At 42.3% G+C, this 17,206-nt stretch overlaps 1 protein-coding gene across 1 annotated transcript in view; it reads right to left on the bottom strand.

Moving 5' to 3' along the window:
* SFI1 (SFI1 centrin binding protein) overlaps positions 1 to 17,206 on the bottom strand; it is a 143,594-nt gene that overhangs the window by 106,833 nt on the left and 19,555 nt on the right. Inside the window, exons 4-7 of the mRNA XM_073582807.1 lie at positions 13,044 to 13,154; positions 11,666 to 11,760; positions 4,662 to 4,779; positions 4,470 to 4,572 (exon numbers count right to left, since the gene is read on the bottom strand). Of these exons, the coding sequence (XP_073438908.1) occupies positions 4,470 to 4,572; positions 4,662 to 4,779; positions 11,666 to 11,760; positions 13,044 to 13,154 (427 nt within the window). The remainder of the gene's footprint in view (positions 1 to 4,469; positions 4,573 to 4,661; positions 4,780 to 11,665; positions 11,761 to 13,043; positions 13,155 to 17,206) is intronic.

The following is a 17,206-nucleotide window of genomic DNA, read 5'->3' as shown; positions in this document are numbered from 1 at the left end:
GATTTATGTAAGCCACCGCCGTGGTGTTGTCCGATTGAATCCAGACAGGGCGGCCTGCTAGAAAGTGATGAAACTTCCGCAGAGCCAGCCGAATTGCTCGTATCTCCAATAAGTTGATCGGGAGGTGTGCCTCCTGTGGTGACCACTGTCCCTGGGTTGTGTGGTGGCAAAACATCGCTCCCCAGCTGAGGAGACTGGCGTCGGTGGTCATTACCAGCCAATGATCTGGGGGGGAAAGCTTTCCCCTGGGCCAGAGAGGAACTGGTTATCCACCATCCAAGCAACTGCCTGACTTGAGAGGACAGGAGCGTGAAAGGATTCTTGTCCCAGGCTGACAAGAGGGCGCGCTGCAGGGGGTGAAGATGGAACTGGGCGAAAGGTATCGCTTCCATTGCTGCCACCATTTTCCCTAGAATCCTCATCCCGGACCGGATGGTATGAGGGACTGGTTGGCGAAGTTGTTCAGAAGCTTCAGGTCCAAAACAGGCCAGACAGACCCATCCTTTTTGGGAACCACAAGAAGGTTGGAATAGAACCCCTGAGCTTTCGTGTTTCAGCCATTGTGCTGGAGCGACTTGATGGCTCCCAATAGAGCCCTTGCCTGGGTATCCACCCTGGGAAGCCAGGAAAGAATATATAACATATGCGCCTTAGCTCTTTTCCTGATATGCTGTACCTGTCAGGCATCCGCCGGGGGAAGGCACTCTTTGCTTCGATTAGCGTAGCCTCTCTGTGGCTAGGGGGCAGCACTTACCCCAGTCCTCTCCTGTGTCTTCTTCAGCATACGAGGCGTCGCCTTATCTGCGCGCCAGCACTGTGGGCAGGCCCCCGGACGGTACTTCCTTTTGCGTCCTAGCTTCGGCCTGAAGCCGGGGCCTAAATTTTTTCAGCGTCCGCCCAGGCTATGGGGGGGCAGGACGGCCATGACACCGGGAGCGGGGACTTCCGGCCGCCGCCTAGCGCTGGCTGAAGCCGTGGCCTCAATTTTTATTATCTGCCCGGAGGGGGGGGTCAGGTAGAGGGGGGGGGGGCATATGAAACAGGGACGGTGCAGGCACCCTAACTCCATCTAACCCCTTCAAGGGGTGAGGAGAGGGACCGTCCGCCGCCTTGCCCCACCGCAGTCTTAGCATTGGTGGGGCAGTGGGGGCCGCACGGACTACGCTTGTGCCTCTGTGCAGCCTGGAGTTTCAATACCCTCGGGTGGACAGGGCTAAGTCCGGCATCATATCCCATGGTGCCGAAGAGGATACGTGGAGGCACACTCGCACGTGCTCACCCGTTGTTGGTTTGGGGAGATCGGACCCTTTCAATAGGGTCCGTCGCCCGTATCTCACCTCCGTGGTCTGACAATATCCCATGTTGCGGGAGAGGATACGTGGAGGGACACTCGCACGTGCTCGCCCGTTGCTGGTTTGGGGATATCGGACCCTTTCAATAGGATCCGTCGCCCTTATCTCATCTTCATTTGAAAAAAGGGAACATCCGGATAAAAAAAAATCCCCGTTGCGGGAGAGGATACGTGGAGGGACACTCGCACGTGCTCGCCCGTTGTTGGTTTGGGGAGATCGGACCCTTTCAATTGGGTCAGTCGCCCGTCTTATCTTCATGGGGAAAAAGAAAAGAAAAAAAAAAATGGTCAGTCTTGAGACAGACCGACGTGTGCCTCCAACAGACACTAAGCAAAAACTGATTTCCACCCGCAATAGGGGCGAGGGTGTATACAGCGGAGGAGGAGCTAACCTTTTTTTCACTTAGTGTCAGCCTCCTAGCGGCAGAAGCATACACCCACAGTATCTGTGTCCTCCAATGAGGCGAAGGAGAAATTAAGACTTTGGTAGTAGCCTAGTCAAAGCCCTGACCTTAATTCGACTGAAATGCTGTGGCAGGACCTTAAAAAAAGCGGTTCATGCTCGGAAACCCTACAAAGTGACTGAATTCCAACAATTCTGCAAAGATGAGTGGGCCAAAATTCCTCCAATGCATTGTAAAAGTTTCATTGCGTAAAAGTCTCAATGCCAGTTAATGCAGTTGATGCTGCTAAGTGTAGCCCAACCAGTTATTAGGTTTAGGGGCAATCACTTTTTCACATAGGGCTCTGTAGGTTTAGAATTCTTTTTCCCTTAAAAATAAAATACCTTAATTTAAAAACTATATTTTGTGTTTGTTTATATTATCTTTGATTAATATTTAAATTTGTTTGGTGATATGAAAGATTTGTGTGTGACAAACATGCACTTTCACATCACTGTATGTTGCAACATTATGATCAGCAAAGTTGGTCCTATAACTTAACTTTTATTTTATAGCATACATAATAAATTCAAGACAAACAAGATATTTCTTTAGTGCTAGAGTCAAACACTTTTCATGCTTTAAGTAATGATGACATAAGTTCCCATGCACATACAGTTTTGTGCAAATTAATTGGGACAAAGCAAAAAAACACATTTTTGAATAATAAAATGTTATAATGCACTGTTATGTACTAATTTTAGTAAGAAATATGTCCTCCTTTAGAGAATGAGATTTTCAATGCGTTTTGGCATTGATTCTATCAAGTTTCTGCAGAAATTCTTCATCATGGGACCACACTTGTATGGCACTGTTTATCATGCGTTCTTTGGCTGTACAGTCCATTTTGCCACGGCGTCTCTTCACAATGCTCCACAAATTTTCTATAGGATTTAAGTCTGGTGAATTGCCAGGCCAGTCCAGCACTTTTATTTATTTTCTTCTAGGAATTTCGTCACACACTTGGAATTGTGGCATGGAGCCAAATCTTGTTGAAATGTCCCTTCAAATTTACGCATGAATGGCACAATAAAACGTTTTAAATCGACTATGTATTTGAATGAATTCATCATACCATCGACAGGAAATAAGCTCCATGTACCATCATCTGTATAAAAAAAAAAAAAAAAAAAAGCCCCAAAACATTTGTTTGAGGGCGTTTTACAGTTTGTTGAATATGATCAGCTTGCAATGTGGTAAGGTTTCTCCTTGTGGAGAGTGACCTACCAGCTCTGGCTTGTCAAGGTAAGGAGGCTTATTCGCCGTGCAATGCTCCTCTGGGAAAATAATATGCAAATTACCTCTTCAGAGAGGAAGAGGACATGAACTCTATAGCACCACCTGTTGGTAGTAGCGATCCTACAAGTCACAATCAATCCTTTAACGAGTCTTGTAATATGACAGGATAAAAGCCAAATCAGAATCTCAATTTGCAGACACAGTGTTTCGGGCTATTGGCCCTCGTCAGTGCAACGTATGAGAACTAAAGAGGCAATTTGCATATTATTTTCCCAGAGGAGCATTGCACGGCGAATAAGCCTCCTTACCTTGACAAGCCAGAGCTGGTATGTCACTCTCCACAAGGAGAAACCTTACCCCTTAGACCTCAGTCCTGAGCCTCTGACCTAGCCAAATCAGTTCTCATACTTTGCACTGACAAGGCCCAATAGCCCGAAACACCGTGTCTGCAAATTGAGATTCTGGTTTGGCTTTTATCCTAAGTCATATTGCAAGACTCGTTAAAGGGTTGATTGTGACTTGTAGGATTGCTACTACCAACAGGTGGCGCTAAAAAGTTCAAGTCCTCTTGCTCTCTGAAGAGGCAATATGCAGTTCGCAATGGTTCATTTTTGCTTCTCCTAACAACACTTGAACAAAAAGATGGGTTTCATCACTGAAAATTACCTTTTTCCACTGGCTAGTTGTCCAAGATTTATATTTTTTTGCCCATGCGAGTCGTTTTGCCTTCATTGGAGATGTCAGAAGTTGTTTCTTTTCTTGCTTTGTTGCCCTCCGACTAACTTCCAGAAGCAGGCGCCGTACAGTCAAATTGCTAATATCAATACCTGCAGCAAACAAGTCTCTTTGGAGGTCTTTACTTGTTTTTCTTGCATTAATGTTACTATTTCTGATAAGTGGTTTATCAGTTCTTGGTGTCATTTTCCTTTTTCTTCCACATTTCCCTTTTCGTTTTGGAGAAAACGATCCAGTTTCATTGTGTCTGCGAATTATTCTTGAAATGGTAGATTTTCCAATACCAACGGTGGAAGCGATTTCGCTTACAGTCAGACTTGTATGTTCATTAAGAGTAATAATTCTAGACCTCTTACGTGGAGTAACATCCATTTTTACAGCCACGAATCACACTGAGAGAAAAAGTACACTACACCACTCCTCACAGAAACAAGCTCTCAACTGTAGCTGAGGGGGCAGCTAGCTGTCATTTTCTGACTAAAACCAGTCAAATCACATTTTGTTACTCAAGGTTATACACACACCTGTTCAAAGCAGTTAAAACTGGTTTGAATCACTGACTGGTAACTAACTTACAATTTTACTTAAAAAAAAATGCTTTGTCCCAATTAATTTGCACAGCACTGTAGGTGTGTAGCTCTCTCAATCACTCTAAAGAAATGGTCTATATATAAAAATGGTACAAGCTCTGACATACATACCCTCATCTGGAGACTCAAAGCCCAATGATTTAAAGCCTGTGTTTCCAATCGAGAATTTATTTTCTTCTCTTGTATCCGCTTCACCCAAACATGCCAAGTGTTACTGAAACAGGTTAGAAAGCCTATAAACCATAAAGTTGTAAAACATAAAAATAATAAAACATGTAAGATATTCATTTAATATCCTCTTACCACATGACCCTGTATTCTCTGACCTCCACAGCTGTAGATCGCATGTGATTTTTCGTCCTACGCATTTGGATATATATTACCCAGTGATGCAAGGCAAGGCACATGATACGCTTTTGGGCTGTAAGAGGGATAAAACGGAAAAAGTCAATCTGTTTTCACTGACTTGTCAGAAGACTATAGAACACTTATTTTGGCATACATACATTACAAAAATTGCAAATAGAGTAAGAAATGTTATACTAAGAATGTGAAGATATAGCCATAAAGCAGTGGACAACACTGCCCTATCAACATTATAGGAAAAAATAAGAGGAACAGCGCAAGGTGTATATCTGTATCACTTAATACAAGCAAGAACTAAGGCAAAAAAAAAAAAAAAATAGTATAGCATCACAAAGACTATGTTTAGTAGAATGTACCAGTCATGTCTCCAAGTTGCAGATGTGACTGCATCAGTCTGCTGCTTCACAGGTTCATTCATCTGGCACACAGGTCAACTACTTATTGTATGTGCTACAATGATACTTCAGCACGGACCATTGCCTTATATTGCTAGGTGTGCAGTGCGTAGTGTACACGGATAGCACACTGACTGAATACAATCAAAGTCAGACCTTGTCCCACTCTATTACAGGGCATGCTATACAGAAGCTGCTGGGTTCATTAAAGTACAGCACATGCATGGAACTCTATTACTGCATTTCTCTACTGGTATTAATCAGTTCTGGATTAGCAGTGCCCCATTCTAATGAATAGGTCTGGTACTAATCGCATCCTGATGATGAAATAAGTGGCACTAGCCAACGCCTTTAAAAAAGTCACAATATTAAAGGCTTACATTTCTTTTAATCCACCCCCCCCCCCCCCAATTCTCTGAAAGAACACTAACTGCCAGAACAATTTTCATACTTTTAACAAATAAAACTTAAAATAATAATATTTGAAAGTTAGACTCCTGGCACCATAGGAAGGTTATAATGAGTACAGTCTGGGCTATCATCTGGGGCACAAGGGCCAGATTAATGTTTCATGCGCCACCGTTGGTGGCACACATCTTTGGGCCCTGAGCTTTCCTGGCGGTGCTACAAAATGACAGCGAAGCTGTCCGGGTGAGCTACCGTCGCCGCCGTGATGATGTCGTCGTACCAGCATGTACGCGGTGGCCACAAGAAGGACTTCAGCCCCGGGGACAGAAACAGGGCAACAGGAGCAAGGCGAGTGTTTTTCTTTTTTAAAATATGTGTATTGGATGTGTGCCTTTATATAGAAGGCTATGTGGGGGATCACACTAATTATATGGAGCTATGTAGAGGTTCATCCTGTATATGGGGAGCTATGTGAGGGCTCATACTGTATATAAGTACTCAAAAAAAAATTAAATAATGAACGTTCTTCCAAACAAATATATCTAAAACAGAAAATGGAAGCGTTTAACTAAAATATAATAAATCTTTATTGAAAATCAATAATTAAAATCCATAGAAAGGATTGTTCATAAGGAGAAAGTGATTTCAAAGTGCCACATCAGTCCAGGTAGCATACGGATTAACAGGATAAATATACAGAAATAGTAAAATCAACATGAGACCAAAAATGAGCAAAGTTTGCACACCCCAGATAAATATACCATAAATTCTGCAGTGGGTGTATACAATGTTAGGTGCCAAATCAGCTACATGTAATCTATTTTAGATCAAATATAACGTATCAGTGCAATTGGAATCATACACATGATGATATGGGGATTGGATTAGATGGTAATCAAGTATGATGGAAAGTAGGTAGTGCAACAATACAAATGAAAAGGAAAAATACTTACATGTGGTATAAAATATTAAACACAAGTGTGTATTTTACATTCCACTAATGAGGTGAAAAAGTTCTCTCTCCTTTCTCTTTCATTATTCCAACACAGATCAGGCACTTTGCCTCATCATTATTGCACGGCCTACAGACCTCCATTCCTACTTCCTTCGAGAGACTGTGCAAGAATAGTTCAACAACAAGAGGCTTAATATCTAGCATTTACAATATTCTACAGGCTCCAGACACAGATTCCCTAACTAGACACTATTATATGCTCAAGTGGAAGGAATATCTGGGTAAAACACTAACAGTGGTAGAATGGAGAAATGTTTGGGCCAAAGCAGCTAAGACTGCATCTTGTCTTTCATACAAAGAAAATCAGCACAAAGTTTTTCATCTTTGGTACCACACCTGAATTTTTACATAGAATGGACCCATTTATTCCTGCCCTTTGCTGGCAGTGCGCCCTATCTAGAAGTTCTATTTTTCAAAGTTTATGGGACTGCCCTTTGATTAAACCATTGTGGGTGGAAGTCCAACTCCTCACTAAGCAAGTTTTCGGAGTAGAAGTCCCTCTGGATCCTCAGCTCTTTCTATTAAATATTTCCCTTAGTCCATATTTAAGAGATCCATTAGATTGCTTTGACATATGTTAACAGCAGCTCACTGTTTGATTGCCACTGGAAGCAAACCTCTCCACCTTCCCAACTAGATCTATAGTCTCGCCTCAAGGATACCAGGAATTTTGAATACCGGGCAGCCCTTTGTAGAGAGATTTAACCTTATTTGGTCTCCTTATGGGCCATGTTAAATATGTGACCTCTATGGGATGGATATGAATAGGTCACAACATTCTATATCACCCCCCCCCCCCCCCCTTTTCCTTTTGTCGGAGTCTGTGTGTTTGTTCGTTCGCGAGCTTTTACACTTTACATACAGTACTTGAAAATGTTTAACCCCTTAGTGACAGAGCCAAATTTTAAAAATCTGACCAGTGTCACTTTATGTGGTAATAACTCTGGAACACTTTGAAAAAATCCAGTTATTTTGAGAATGTTTTTTCGTGACGCATTATACTTTATGATCATGGTAAATTTAGGTTCACATGTTTGGTGTTTATTTATAAAAATATCAGAAATTTGACAAATATGTAAAAAAAATTAGCAATTTTCAAACTTTGAATGATTATCCCTTTAATTCAGATTGTAATACCACACAAAAACACTAATAAATAATATTTCCCACATGTCTGCTCTACATCAGCACCATTTGAAATATGTTATTTTACTTTAGCATTTTAGGAGGTTGAAACATGAAGCAGTAATTTTTCATTTTTTCATGGAAATTTACAAAATAATTTTTTTAGGGACCTCACCAGGTTTGAAGTGACTTTTGAGGTCGTATATATTGGGAAAAATCCCAAAAGTGATAACATTTTAAAAACAGCACCCCTTGACTTATTGAAAACTGCTGTCAGGTAGTTTATTAACCCTTCAGGTGCCTTTCAGGAATTAATACAAAATGGCATAATAGGAATGAAAAAGTTGATTTTTACCACCTAAATGTTGCAGATTTTTGAACAGGTCAGTGTAGCCGGCAGACTGTAAGGACGCTATTTACTCATGAATTGCCATGGCAAACATCAGGACCACACAATCATGATCTCAGAGTGCCAAATGGGATAAAGAGGGAGAAGCCACACTCTTTAAAACATTTATATGATACAGTCATATGTTAAAGTTTGGGCACCCCTATTAATGTTAACCTTTTTTCTTTATAACAATTTTGGTTTTTGTAACAGCTATTTCCGTTTCATATATCTAATAACTAATGGACTCAGTTATATTTCTGGATTCAAATGAGGTTTATTGTACTAACAGAAAATGTGCAATCTGCATTTAAACAAAATTTGACCGATGCAAATGTATGGGCACCCTTATCATTTTCTTGATTTGAACACTCCTAACTACTTTTTACTGACTTCCTGAAGCACTAAATTGGTTTTGTAACCTCATTGAGCTTTGAACTTCATAACCAGGTGTATCAAATCATGAGAAAAGGTATTTAAGGTGGCCACTTGCAAGTAGTTCTCCTATTTGATTCTCCTATGAAGAGTGGCATCATGGGCTCCTCAAAACAACTCTCAAATGATCTGAAAACAAAGATTATTCAACATAGCTTTTCAGGGGAAGGATACAAAAAGTTGTCTCAGAGATTTAACCTGTCAGTTTCCACTGTGAGGAACATAGTAAGGAAATGGAAGAACACAGGTACAGTTCTTGTTAAGCCCAGAAGTGGCAGGCCAAGAAAAATATCAGAAAGGCAGAGAAGAAGAATGGTGAGAACAGTCAAGGACAATCCACAGGCCACCTCCAAAGACCTGCAGCAGACCTGCAGCATCATCTTGCTGCAGATGGTGTCACTGTGCATCGGTCAACAATACAGCGCACTTTGCACAAGGAGAAGCTGTATGGGAGAGTGATACGAAAGAAGCCGTTTCTGCAAGCACGCCACAAACAGAGTCGCCTGAGCACATTTGGACAAGCCAGTTACATTTTGGAAGAAGGTCCTGTGGACTGATGAAACAAAGATTGAGTTGTTTGGTCATACAAAAAGGCGTTATGCATGGAGGCTAAAAAACACAGCATTCCAAGAAAAACACTTGCTACCCACAGTAAAATTTGGTGGAGGTTCCATCATGCTTTGGGGCTGTGTGGCCAATGCCGGCACCGGGAATCTTGTTAAAGTTGAGGGTCGCATGGATTCAACTCAGTATCAGCAGATTCTTGACAATAATGTGCAAGAATCAGTGACGAAGTTGAAGTTACGCAGGGGATGGATATTTCAGCAAGACAATGATCCAAAACACCGCTCCAAATCTACTCAGGCATTCATGCAGAGGAACAATTACAATGTTCTGGAATGGCCATCCCAGTCCCCAGACCTGAATATCATTGAACTTCTGTGGGATGATTTGAAGCGGGCTGTCCATGCTCGGCGACCATCAAACTTAACTGAACTGGAATTGTTTTGTAAACAGGAATCGTCACAAATACCTTCATCCAGGAACTCATTAATAGCTACAGGAAGCGACTAGAGGCTGTTATTTTTGCAAAAGGAGGATCTACGAAATATTAATGTCACTTTTATGTTGAGGTGCCCATACTTTTGCACCGGTCAAATTTTGTTAAAATGCAGATTGCACATTTTCTGTTAGTACAATAAACCTCATTTGAATCCAGAAGCATAACTGAGTCCATCAGTTATTAGATATATGAAACTGAAATAGCTGTTGCAAAAACCAAAATTGTTATAAAGAAAAAAGGTTAACATTATTAGGGGTGCCCAAATTTTAACATATGACTGTATAGTCACTATTGACAGCAGCATTTAAGGGGTTAAACAGATATGAATGGTGACAACATTTATCGAAACCTCCGATCCTCACAAGATCTCCTTCTGTACTCCCCTCTTATCTCCTCTTCCCACAATCGCATACAAAACTTCTCCCGCGCATCCCCCCTACTCTGAAATTCTCTACCACAACATATCAGACTCTCGCCTACCATAGAAACCTTCAAAAAGAACCTGAAGACCTACCTCTTCCGACAAGCCTACAACCTGCAGTAACCACCGATCCACCAAATCGCTGCACGACCAGCTCTACCCTTGCCTACTGTATCCTCACCCATCCCTTGTAGATTGTGAGCCCTCGCGGGCAGGGTCCTCTCTCATCCTGTACCAGTCGTGACTTTATTGTCTAAGATTACTGTACTTGTATGTATTATGTATACCCCTCCTCACATGTAAAGCGCCATGGAATAAATGGCGCTATAATAATAAATAATAATATATTCCAAAATATTTGATTTTATAAACTATTGGAATATTTAAGAAACTATCTGACCCAGGGTTATCAATCCTCTCTAAAGGCAACAAAGTAGAGTTTGAACAATTTATAGTCAATCCTGAGAAAGTCCCAAAAGTTTTCTGAATTTACATTTTAATTGGCAGTGAATTAGTCATCTTGTTAACAAATAATAAAAGGTTGGCCACATAGAAAGTGACTCATTCTTCTTTATTCCCATATTTAAAACTCTCCACCCCGGGGCGTTGTCTAATCATACAGGGTAGGGGCTCAATTGCTAGGATAAAAAGTGGATGAGACAATGAGCAGCCCATCTCGTTCCTCTGTATAGCTCTAAATTCTCAGAGATATCGCCATTCACTCTTATTTTAGCAGTTGGAGCTCTGTATACTAACATAACCCATTTAATAAAGTTAGGGCCAAACCTCATTTTCTTTAGCACCACCCAAATTTAACCCACTCCGTGCTATCAAAAGTCTTAGCGGCATCTAAGGATAAAATAGCATCTCCTTAATCTTTAGTTTCGATTAAGCGGGTTTTACACTAAGCGATATCACTAGCAATATCGCTAAAACGTCACTGGTTTTGTGACGTTATAGCGATATTGCTAGCGATATCGCTATGTGTGATACTTACCAGCGACCGGCTCCCCCGCTGTCCATCGCTGATCGCGCGAGAATGTCCGGCTCCATTTCTCGTCGGGCGCTTCCTGCTGGGCTTCCTGCTGTGACGTCCAGCGAAGCGTGGAGGCGGGCGGGAGGACGCAGGATCGCTGTGTGTGAATGGTAAGTATCGTGCGCTGCGTCGCTGCTGCATCGCTGTGAGGTCTTTCTGTATGAAAGCTCACTAGCGATCATTTAGCGATGCACCAGCGATCCTGACCGGGTCGGATCGCTGGTTGGATCGCTGGTGCATCGCTAAATGTAAAAGGGCCTTTAGAGGGACAGATCTTATCTGATTGCTATGGGGGTAAAATTTCCTTTCATCATGTCACTTTCAGCCCCCTCCCCATACACACAGATGAGGGAGATAACATTTAATTTCATGCTGCTCTAGGACTTCAAATGACTGTTGGACTTGAATTGTATACCAAGTTTTCTGTATTCTTTGCAAGATTCTGGGTGTTACGATGAGTTGCTCAGAATTCGGAAAAGGTTGTTGCTGTTATTTTTCTCTTAGCAGCAGCGTCACACATAAGGCTGTGTGATAATACTGCTAATTTCCATTAAATTAAATGGATGAGAAAGGAACTGTTTCTGGAAGTTAATAGGCATGTTTATTTTTTCCCTGCCACTACTGATCTTGCACAGTGTCTTTGTGGGATACTTACCAAACTGGTCGGCAATAAGATGCTTTTGTTTCGTTTGCTTCTGTGCCATCACAAAGGTCCTCCAAGCCTTGAAACACATTGTGTAGAGAGTGTACCTGGAGGAGTCACAAGCAATTTCACTTATATATTGCTCCAGAAAGGATACAGAAGTAGATAATCTCAGTATGAGGCCAAACCAAAACTTCTGCAGTGCAATAAAAACTTTGATGTGATAAAACCAAAACTAATGTGCAAGTCCAAAAGTTTCCCCAGTTAAAGTAGCCGGACATACGGAGATTACAGTAGCTAAATGGCAGCACTGCTTGTTTGTGCAGTTGGACGTAGCATCTTTCTCACCAGAACTATATTGGAGGGACACTTTTTTTTTTTATACATTACAAATTTAAAGAAGTATTCCTATCTCATACATTTATTGCAAATTCACAGAATATGGAATAAATGTACAGTAGATGTAGGTCATCCAAATGGGACCTGTATCTATCTGGGGAACAGAGTCCTAGCACATGCTGATGTTAGTGGACCTGTAATCAAATTTCCCATCCAGCATCTGCAATCCCATGCTGTCCTGTCTGTATACTCTCTTTTGTTTCCTCACCTACCCATGAGATGTGGTATAATCAGACCACGTTCCTGCATTAAGCCCCCGTCACACATAGCGATCTCGCTAGCGAGATCGCTGCCGAGTCACAAGTTTTGTGACGCAACAGCGATCTCACCAGCGAGACCGCTGTGTGTGACACTTACCAGCGACCGGCCCCCCTGCCGGGTATCGCTGATCGTTCTGGAATGGCCAGGACATTTTTTTTTTTTTTAATCGCTGGTCTCCCGCTGGCCAGCACACATCGCTGCGTGTGACAGGCAGGAGACCAGCGATCAGCGAGCTGGCAACTAAGGTAAGCATCGGGTTTCTAAGCGGCGCGCAGATGTCGGGATCGCTGGTGCGTTGCTGTGTGTGACGGGGCCCTTACAGCCTTTACATAGCAGAGGCACAATTATAAGATTATCTCAGCACAGGAACATGTTTTTTAACACATCCAATAGTGGAACTTATTATTCCAAGATCTATTAATATAAATGTACTTTGTTCATGGGAATGCCCATTTAAGCAAAAATTAAAGAATATATTGATAATTCGTTTGCCTCAATAGCAATATAGATGTGATTTATATTGTTTTAAGTGATGCTAATAAAAAACACTAACACATTGGTGAAGGAGAAATATGGAATGAACATGTAATATATCACTTGCTCCCCTTAAGAAGTAGCCAGAAAAACGCTGCTGTTAGATCAACCTCATGGTAAAACATACATTATATGTAATGATTGTATCCTAATATTTTTCAGCATAGCTTATCATTTTCATTCTTCCTTCCTTTACCTGTAATGGCATTCAGCGCGGACATTAAGCCTCCACTCCTTACACAATGTCCACCACTCCTCCATCCACTGAGAAAAGCAGTAACGTAGTAGTTGAAAGGAATAATGGCGTCTATAGAATGTGTTTGCATTCATTAAAAAAAGAAAGAAAACATGTTAGTAACAGTTTATTAAATAAAATCCTACTGAATATAGTTTGGCTTAAAAGCTATGGACGTCTTTGACGTAGAAAAAAAAACAACATTTCTCACAAATATGTTGCTACCTGTAATTAAAAAAGTGCACCAAGTTTCAGTCTGTATTGTTTATTTCTTTGTTCACTTTCAGAACCCTTATCACCATATATTCATTTTGCAGCCTAATTCTAATTATATGAAGAAACACCATATGCACTACTAGAAAGGTGCCCAAGTAGGTTCCCACAACTGCACGTGATCAATATCACGGGGGATACCACGTCACTGCAGGACACTTAAGCGAACTTTACTTCACCACAGGTGAGCCTCTCCTCCTCCTAACTCCAAGATATATGGTCATCACATATCTGAAAATACCTTTTATACCGCTCTGCTTGTCCCACAGGCCTGAATGTCTATGTAAGGCTAGTTTCACACTAGCGTTTCACTCACCTGCGTCAGTCTGCGCACGGCCGCCGCTAAGCTCCACCCCCGGCAGCTCCGCCTATGGGCACATGACGCTGCATGCGACCTGCGTACCCTATCTTTAGCATTGGGTCCGCAGGCCGTGCGCAGGAATGCGTTTGCCGGCGCATGCGTCCTTTTGACGGTGCGCCGAGCACACCAAGATGCAACACGGTGCATTTAGCGCAGGTTGGCGCACTGTCAAAAGTACGCATGCGCCGGCAAACACATACCTGCACACGGACTGTGTACCCAATGCTAAAGATAGGGTACGCAGGTCGCATGCAGCGTCATGCGCCCATAGGCGGAGCGGCCGGGAGGAGGTGCGGCCGGGGGCTTAGCTTAGCGGCGGCCGTGCGCAGACCAACGCAGGTCAGTGAAAAGCTAGTGTGAAACTAGCCTAACTCCCCGTACTGCGTGTGTCCACACTGATCACGTGCATTTAAAGCGGTATGCTTCTTTTTTTACCACATTAACTGTTTCTAAACCGGTCACTGCCTTTATGACCTCATCATAGGTATATGGCTTCTTTCTGGATATACTGCATTTAGACCAGATTTCTTCTATTCACTGCAGTCTGGTAGGTCTCCCCTCATTTCCTCTTGTATCATTTTGCTTAATGGTATTATTCCATTGATATTTACCTTACCATGGATGGTTTATTCCTGATTAGCGATTGGTGCATTTAATATTGTTCTCCTCTGCACTGCCTCCAATGAGTTTACCCCATTTCATGATATTTGTACTTTTTTGAGCTTATTGTATATACTTTTTTTGTTTATTTTCTATTTATTGATTATGTAAATTAATTTCTTTTTTACTTGTAGTAACTGATGAAGGCCGAATTAAGGCCAAAACGTTTTCTTTGAATTTTTTGACTGCATTAAAATTAAAAAAAATCCTCAAAAGTTGAGCGCCAAGTTTTCTTTCTTACCTAATTCTAATTATAGACTTTAATTCTGGCAGGGTGGCAAATATCCCACCTAGGGTAAGTTCACACTAGGTGTTTTGGATGGGTTTTCTTATGTTTATGCTGCATTCTTAGCAGAAAAAAATCATCATGTAAGTCGTCAAATATTCATTACACGTAATAAATCATGGGAGGGCGCTATGTCCCCCAATGAAGAGTCTGAGAAAAAATTTTTACGGTAAGCAACCAAACTACTGTTTTCTCTTTCGTCTCACGGGGGGGACACAGGAACCGTGGGACGTCCAAAAGCAGTCCCTGGGGTGGGAAAAGACAGAAACTTCCTTCAGGTCAGAGAACTCACCACTGCCGCCTGCAAGATTCTCGCTGGCGTCCGCTGAAGCATAGGTATGGACCTTATACAATCTTGAAAAGGTATGCACGGACGACCATGTGGCAGCCTTGCACAACTGCATGGCCGATGCCCTGTTGTGTACCGCCCAGGAGGCGCCCACCGCCCGGGATGAATGGGCCTTGACCCCAGCAGGGGACACCCTGTCCTTTACCCGGTAGGCTTCCAGAATTGCCATTCTGATCCAGCGGGCAATTGTTGCCTTAGAGGCCGGCAGGCCTCTTCTCACCCCATTGGGGATAACAAAGAGCGAGTCCGCCTTCCTGAAAGGAGCGGTCCTGGCCAGATACAGTTGTGGCCAAAAGTATTGCCACCCCTGCAATTTTGTCAGATAATACACAGTTTCTTCCTGAAAATGATTGCAATCACAAATTCTTTGGTATTATTATCTTCATTTAATTTGTCTTAAATGAAAAAACACAAGAGAATGAAGCAAAAAGCAAAACATTGATCATTTCACACAAAACTCCAAAAATGGGCCAGACAAAAGTATTGACACCCTCAGCCTAATACTTGGTTGCACAAACTTTAGCCAAAATAACTGCGACCAACCGCTTCCGGTAACCATCAATGAGTTTCTTACAATGCTCTGCTGGAATTTTAGACCATTCTTCTTTGGCAAACTGCTCCAGGTCCCTGATATTAGAAGGGTGCCTTCTCCAAACTACCATTTTTAGATCTCTCCACAAGTGTTCTATGGGATTCAGGTCTGGACTCATTGCTGGCCACCTTAGAAGTCTCCAGTGCTTTCTCTCAAACCACTTTCTAGTGCTTTTTGAAGTGTGTTTTGGGTCATTGTCCTGCTGGAAGGCCCATGACCTCTGAGGGAGACACAGCTTTCTCACACTGGGCCCTACAGTATGCTGCAAAATTTGCTGGTAGTCTTCAGACTTCATAATGCCATGCACACGGTCAAGCAGTCCAGTCCTAGAGGCAGCAAAACAAACCCCAAAACATCAGGGAACCTCCGCCATATTTGACTGTAGGGACCGTGTTTTTTCCTTTGAATGGCTTTTTTCCTCCTGTAAACTCTATGTTGATGCCTTTGCCCAAAAAGCTCTACTTTTGTCTCATCTGACCAGAGAACATTCCAAAACAATTTAGGCTTTTTCAGGTAAATTTTGGAAAACTCCAGCCTGACTTTTTTATGTCTCGGGGTAAGAAGTGGGGTCTTCCTGGGTCTCCTACCATAAAGTCCCTTTTCATTCAGATGCCGACGGATAGTACAAGTTGACACTGTTGTACCCTCGGACTGCAGGGCAGCTTGAACTTGTTTGGATGTTAGTCGAGGTTCTTTATCCAACATCCGCACAATCTTGCGTTGAAATCTCTTGTCAATTTTTCTTTTCCGTCCACATCTAGGGAGGTTAGCCACAGTGCCATGGGCTTTAAACTTCTTGATGACACTGCGCACGGTAGACACAGGAACATTCAGGTCTTTGGAGATGGACTTGTAACCTTGAGATTGCTCATGCTTCCTCACAATTTGGTTTCTCAAGTCCTCAGACAGTTCTTTGGTCTTCTTTCTTTTCTCCATGCTCAATGTGGTACACACAAGGACACAGGACAGAGGTTGAGTCAACTTTAATCCATGTCAACTGGCTGCAAGTGTGATTTAGTTATTGCCAACACCTGTTAGGTGCCACAGGTAAGTTACAGGTGCTGTTAATTACACAAATTAGAGAAGCATCACATAATTTTTCGAACAGTGCCAATACTTTTGTCCACCCTCTTTTGTGTTTGGTGTGGAATTATATCCAATTTGGCTTTAGGACAATTCTTTTTGTGTTTTTTCATTTAAGACAAATTAAATGAAGATAATAACAAAGAATTTGTGTTTGCAATAATTTTCAGGAAGAAACTGAGTATTATCTGACAAAATTGCAAGGGTGTCAATACTTTTGGCCACAACTGTAGATCCTTATCGCCCTGACCAGGTCTAGCTTATTCAAAGAACGCTACAGAGGATGGGTTGGAGCGGGACAAAATGACGGATGGATTATATCCTCATTCAGGTGGAAGGCCAATACCACCTTGGGAAGAAAGTTAGGAGGAGGCCGCAAAACAACCTTGTCCTGGTGCATAATTAGGAATGGAGGACGACAGGACAATGCCGCTAATTCTGAAACCCGCCTAATAGAGGTGATGGCTACGAGAAATACCACCTTCAAGGGCAACAAAGACATGGGAGCTTCCTGTAGGGG

The sequence above is a fragment of the Dendrobates tinctorius genome, unplaced genomic scaffold, assembly GCF_039654945.1.
Source record: "Dendrobates tinctorius isolate UK_male_01 unplaced genomic scaffold, ASM3965494v1 ptg000073l, whole genome shotgun sequence".
NCBI classification, from domain to species: Eukaryota; Metazoa; Chordata; class Amphibia; order Anura; family Dendrobatidae; genus Dendrobates; species Dendrobates tinctorius.
The sequence above is the reverse complement of the archived record's forward strand: the minus strand, read 5'-3'. Positions and strand labels throughout refer to the sequence as shown.